This window comes from Ornithorhynchus anatinus, chromosome X1 (assembly GCF_004115215.2).
Source record: "Ornithorhynchus anatinus isolate Pmale09 chromosome X1, mOrnAna1.pri.v4, whole genome shotgun sequence".
In the NCBI taxonomy this organism is placed as follows: domain Eukaryota; kingdom Metazoa; phylum Chordata; class Mammalia; order Monotremata; family Ornithorhynchidae; genus Ornithorhynchus; species Ornithorhynchus anatinus.
This window is the reverse complement of record NC_041749.1, coordinates 66,146,318-66,152,227: the sequence shown is the minus strand read 5'-3', so window position 1 is coordinate 66,152,227 and position 5,910 is coordinate 66,146,318. Positions and strand designations below refer to the sequence as shown.

General features: G+C 50.3%; 1 protein-coding gene across 1 annotated transcript; it reads right to left on the bottom strand.

The window, feature by feature from the left end:
* Positions 1 to 1,277: 1,277 nt before the first annotated feature.
* FEZF2 (FEZ family zinc finger 2) lies at positions 1,278 to 4,755 on the bottom strand. The gene is made up of 4 exons (XM_029051597.1): positions 3,846 to 4,755; positions 3,480 to 3,614; positions 3,045 to 3,177; positions 1,278 to 1,934 (listed from the first exon to the last, which is right to left on the bottom strand). The coding sequence occupies exons 1-4, from the start codon at positions 4,704 to 4,706 to the stop codon at positions 1,675 to 1,677; spliced, it is 1,389 nt and encodes a 462-aa protein (XP_028907430.1). The 5' UTR covers positions 4,707 to 4,755; the 3' UTR covers positions 1,278 to 1,674.
* Between the last annotated feature and the right edge of the window lie 1,155 nt (positions 4,756 to 5,910).

The window sequence follows — 5,910 nt, the reverse complement described above, 5'->3', positions numbered from 1 at the left end:
TAGTATTTATTATTATTACTACTACTACTGATGATGATAGTAAATGTAAATGAGGGGAGAGTGGAGCAACCCAAATATTAGGAGATAGTGAAGAGGGGGAGTGAGCTGAGCTTTGATCAGTTTCTGGACGCTCAGAACGGCATGGGAAGGGAGGAGGTGGGAAAAGAGGTAGAAACAGGAGGGGATCCGATAGATATTTCTCTACCTTCATCCGATGATTGGAGGCATGATGGGGGCGGGGGGCGGCGTCGGGAGGGGAAGGAGAAGGGTATTATTTGATCCCTTTGATTTTCCCTGCTTTTAAAAAGTATCGGGGATCCAGATTTCCTTCTAGGGCTTCGCCCTTGGCTTCTCTCGAAGCACCATTGCCTTAAAAAGAAAGCAGGGTAAGGGTGGGGCAAAATTTTAAGATTTCCTCCATGAGAGGAGGAGAGGGGTAGGGAAGGGGCGAGGCGGGGGGGGGGGGGTGGTCTAGGGAAGGAGAAGGAAATTTCTTTTTGAATACATACTTAAGAAGCTCTACCGGTGAAACTTTCCAAGCTGTCTGCCCGACCAGAAAATATCAGCCTGCCTCGACTCATCCCTGTAGACATATAATCCGGGTCTGCAGTAAAGCGGGTGTCCGTGGTTGAGAATGAATTGGCAGAAATGTGCGCAGTTGAATATTATATAGACATAGTTACGCATCCACAAACACACACACATACACACAAAATTGTCCCACCCCCGTCCCCAGTCCGCCTCCCGTTAAATATTCCTTGCTAGTTCTCAATCAAAAGCAATTCAGCAGGTGCTTACACAATCAGACGTGTATTTGTCCACGAACTATAAAGAATTTTCCCAAAATCCTTAATAATAAATCAAATAAAACCAACAGCCCACCTTTCCATAAGAAGGGTTAACTGTAAGCCACATGCTACCGTATTCATTTTCCCTTTTCTTAGATTTCTTGACAGAAAAATCGCTTAGAAGTGTTATTGTTGTTTTTTCTTCCTCAGCGGGTTAAATTCAAATTACTTAATTGAAACCTAAACCTATTTTAAGGGCTGACACAAGACTTTGTATTTCGGGTCCAACAGGTTTCCTTAAAACTGATGTCCTGGTGGTTTTGACATACAGACGATTCTTTAGGCGTGATGTTGTAACCGTTGGTCCCCGGTTCAATCGCCTACATATAAAGATATAGATATAATACCACAAAAACCTCCTTTATCCTCATTTTCGATGAGAAATTCAAAGGTCCCTCTAAACAAGTGTAGAGGGGAGGAAAACACTCATACTAATCGATTTCGTTTATTGTATCATATATATTCCTTATTCGATTGTACATTAAAATTTAAATTTACAGAAATGTAGAAAGAATGATCTGCTGGCACACTCTGTTATATTAGGCCATTGTGAAAAGTTATGTTAAAACAGGCTACAAAAAAAAAAGTCTCCATCAATGTAGAGTTGAAGTACTTTAAATAAGTTTCGTTTACATACAAATGTGGGAGACGCATGTATTTGCACAGTTATGCTTGCTATTAATCGGTATACGCTTAGCTTTCAAAAATATGCTGGTTTGGATAAATAGGTCTAGCCTCTTTGCTATATTTTTTAAATCTTAGAAATAAGTTTATATCTCAGATTTGCGAAGGGGAGAGAGGGGCGGAAAAGCAAGAGCCGCAACTTTCAACTTTGCACAGTCCGCGGGAGATCTTTGGAAGTGGGGGCGGCGGGGGCTACGCTGTCGTGGAGCTTCCTTACGTGTTTCTTTAAATCAAAGTTTCTGCAAAATCCTTTCCCACAAGTGCCGCAAGTGAAAGGCTTCTTGTCATTGTGGGTGTGCATATGAAAAGTCAAGTTATAAATCTGATGGAAGGCCTTGTTACAGATGGTGCACTTGTACTGTTTTTCTCCACTGTGGGTCAATTTGTGATTTTTATAGTTTCCTACAAAAGAAAAAAAAAAGGGGGGGACAGGGAAGGAAAATCGAGTTATTCCAGGGAGTCTGAAGGTAGGAGTGGAGAAGAGTTGAGTTAAAGGGAATTTGGGAGCTTTACGTTCCGTTCTGTTGCCCGGAGAAAGCATGTTAGTGAAATGCTTCATTAGTCCCTTTCCTACAAGTGAGAGTCAAGAAGTTGTCAAACTTCTTCTGTGTCAAGCCAGGACAGCACACTACCGACAAATTAAAAAATTAGAGAAAGGGTCAGTGTCCTGACCCACACCAAATCGAAGAGCCTGTATTAGTTTCCCTCCGCTCTCCATACCTTTTTTTAAAAGTAGCGCTCGCTCGCTCTCTCTCTCTCTCTCGCTCTCTCTCTCTGTCGTTCCCCCCCCCCCCCCCCCCTTCAAACCCTTTATTTGGAAAAGCCAGAAACTCGGTTGCGTAGCTTCAGGTTCACATCATCCTTAGACTCTGAACCTTCCCTCAACGTGATAAAATTACATTTTAAAGCCAAAATATGCGCCTGTGCGGTCTCGCCGCATCTGAACTGCTAATTTCCGCGAGTAGGTAGATCATTAAATGGATCAGCGCACCGAGTCCTTAGGCTGTAGCCACACTTGATCCATCCTCGGTAGAAACATCGCCGCTGGGGGCTCCCCTACCCTCCGACTTTCTCTCCCTTCCAAACCCCAAGCCTGTACTCATGCCGTCCTGTCCAGAGTTCCCTTTTGCAAATTCCCCATGAAGTGGGTCATCAGTCTCAGAAGCCTTGTTAGGATTTTTTAAATGGGCATAAAGTCTCCAAAATTAGCTATTTCTAGGGGTCTATCCTATCCTACGCTTCACCCCGTCCCGCCCATCCAACAACCCCCCGCTCTATCACTGACACAACAACCATCTCCTCCAGGAGACGAACGCTTACCAGGTAAACCCGACTCTAAAGAGATGAGGATGCATCTCCCCTTCTCCGCCTCACCCCCCCACCTCCTTAAACTCCCCCAGGAAAGCCCGTCTCTAAGCAGCTAATCATCTAAGAAGCATCCACACCGAGACGATCCCCGGGCCGCCTCGTCGCCCTCCCTCCCTCCGTCCTTCCCTTCCTCCCGGTTAATACCTTTCTGATGAAAGCCCTTGCCGCAGAATTCGCACACGAAAGGCTTGTAACCGGCGTGAATTCGGATGTGGGTGTTGAGTGTGGAGCTCCTGTTGAAGGCTTTCCCGCACTGGTTACACTTGTGAGGCTTTTCCTGAGGTTGCGGGACGGGTTGAGGGGGAGAGGGAAGGGAGGGGAGCAAAGGGTTGGGGGAGGAGGAGGAGGAGGAGGAGGAGGAGGAGGAGGAGGAGGAGGAGAGAGAGGAAGAGGTTGAGGAGAGGCAGAGTGGCCGCAAAATTGGGGAGAGGACTATGAGGAGGGAAGCTTTGGCTTCAACCTCGTTCCCAGAACTAGCCGGGTTTGCCCATCCGCCCTCCTTTACAAGCGGGAGTGGAACTCCCAACCAGCGTAGCCGGGGTACGGGGTGCGGGTCGCGGCGCGGTGTGGGACACGTACCTGGGTGTGGATGATTTTGTGTCGGCATAGGGTGCTGGCTTGCCGAAAGCCCTTGCCGCACACCTTGCAGACAAACGGCCTGGCTCCCGTGTGGACCGGCATGTGGCGAGTGAGGTTATAATGCGCGTTAAACACCTACGGGGGCAACACGACACGGGGCATGGAGTCACCTCATGCCACCTCCAGAATGTCTCCCCACCCAGTTCCGGGCCCCCCTCGTCTGGTCCTCCGCATCTCAGGCGCCACCTGGAGCGACAAGCTGGGAGACGGGACACCTGGGTCCCTGGAGCGTGGGCTGGAGGGGCAGCCCAAGCCTTTGTGGACTCTGGGCTGTCCCCATTCTCCTGCCCCTCGCTCTCGCCTCACCTTGCCACACACTTCGCAGGTGAAGTTTTTGGGCTTGCCGTCGGAGGAGCTCCCGGCCAGCTTGCCATGGTGGCTCTTGGCCCCGGCCCTGTCGACGCTCAGCGTCGTGTTCTCTTTCATCACTTGGTCCAGCTGGCCGGGCAGGCGCTCCTTGTGGGGGTAAGGAGGGTGGGAGAACTTGTCTGCCGCCAGACTGGCCAGCTTAGCGTTCTCCAGCAGGAAGAGCTTCTGGTGGGCGGCCAAGGAGACTGGGGCCTGCGCACTGAGAATACTGGAGGGGAAGAGGTGGCTGTTGAGGAGGTCCGACTGCGGGTAGGCCGAGGATTCCAGATAGTTGAAATAGTAGAGGGACCCGTTGGCCGGCAGCCCCACAGCCTGGTTGATCACCTGGGGCTTGATGACCCGTCCGGTGGGCAGCACGGCCGGGCCCAGGCTTAGCTCCGCTTTGCAGCACATGCCACAGCTGCTTTTGCACAAACCGCTGGAGCCGCAGACGGGCCCCACGCTGCCGCTGCTGCTGCTGCTGCCGCCGCCGCCGGACCCGCCGCTCCCTCCTCCACCTCCTCGTAGACTGTTTTTCCACAGTTCCGAATAGTTGAGCAAAGTCTTGGACGGCATCTCGTAGCCCAGGGGCTGGATGGGTACCATGCAGGGCAGGGGTGAGCAGAGGTTGATCAGCTTCTTGCCGGTGGCGTCCGCCTCCGGGTCCCCGGGCCGGGGTTCGAAGGACGGTTTGGGCTCCGACGTCTTGGCCATGATCCTCTCAATGGAGAAGGCCAGGGTCTTGGGGGTGCCTGTGGTGGCTCCGGTCCGGGGGCAAGAAGAAGGGACCACGGTCTCGAGGGAAGCTGAGCTGGCCATCTCCGAGGAAAGTTGGCGGTGTTGGCAGGGGGGGAGGTGAAGGGGTTGAGGGGAGGGGTGGGGGAGGAAGCAGCCGCCCCGGCGAAGTCAATCGGGTCTAAGTCTGCATTCCAGAAAAGGCAGGAACACACATCAATGTAATAAGCACCTTGTCCGGGCCATGTCCCCCATTTACATTCAAATGAATAGAGCGAAGAACAATGGGACCCAAGGGTACCAGATTTCTGCTCATTAATCGGAACACACAAAAGTAACAGACCGGCCTAGATCTTATCCGTTTATTTCTTTTTAAATCTTGAATGTTCAAAAATAAGAAAAAGGGAGAGAACAACAACAAAACACCCACCCTCACTCCTATCTATGTAGCCCGTTAATTGACAGCCGAACTGGAAACGAGGAGAGAGGAGAACAAAGTTAAAAAGATGGAAATCAATGTTACCTTTTCCCTCAGCGCCGAGGAGATGCAGTCAAACCATGCAGCGTGGCTACACTGTCACATTTTGATAGCAAACATCTTCCCCTCCGCGTGAGATCCACTGTCTTTTACATTTAGCTGACATCACATGAAGTCACTTGAAGCAGAATGACATGAGCGTTGTAGCATCGCAGCAACCCCTGTGTTTCCTGCTCCGACTGAGGCCAGCCAGCAGCCAGCAGCAGCAGCCTTAAAAGTTTAATGTATACAGTTCGCTTCGTGCATCTCTGCTCCCCTCGGGAAAGTGAGAGCCATTTGGAAAGCGAGGGGGTTGGGGGGGGGGGGGAGAGAGAGAAAGAGGGAGAGGAAGAGAGAGAGAGAGAGAGAGGGAGATCGTTATCCTTTTGCCAGCGCAAAAAAAAGGCAGACTCGCTTGCATGATTCACAACTTTTCGTGACTGCAGCAATTCTTGAAGATTTTGGAGGATGGTTAGGGGAAAGGATAGAAAGGCAGCCAAAGGGCTGGGTGTGTACAAGGGTCAGGTCTGCAACCCCAAATGGTCATTGGGCGTCCCTCTAATCTTTGAGGTGGCCCTAATCCTCACTGCAATTGATCTCGGCATCGTTATAATAAATTGTCACTTACCCACGGAGCGGTCTCTAGCTCAAAACACGCGCAAATTATAATTATCTAATTAGGATGTGGCGCATGGACACGGTCGTATTGTTCGGGGAGCGATTTTTTTAAATAAAACATTATATTAAAGCAATAATCTCGGATTTTTTTAA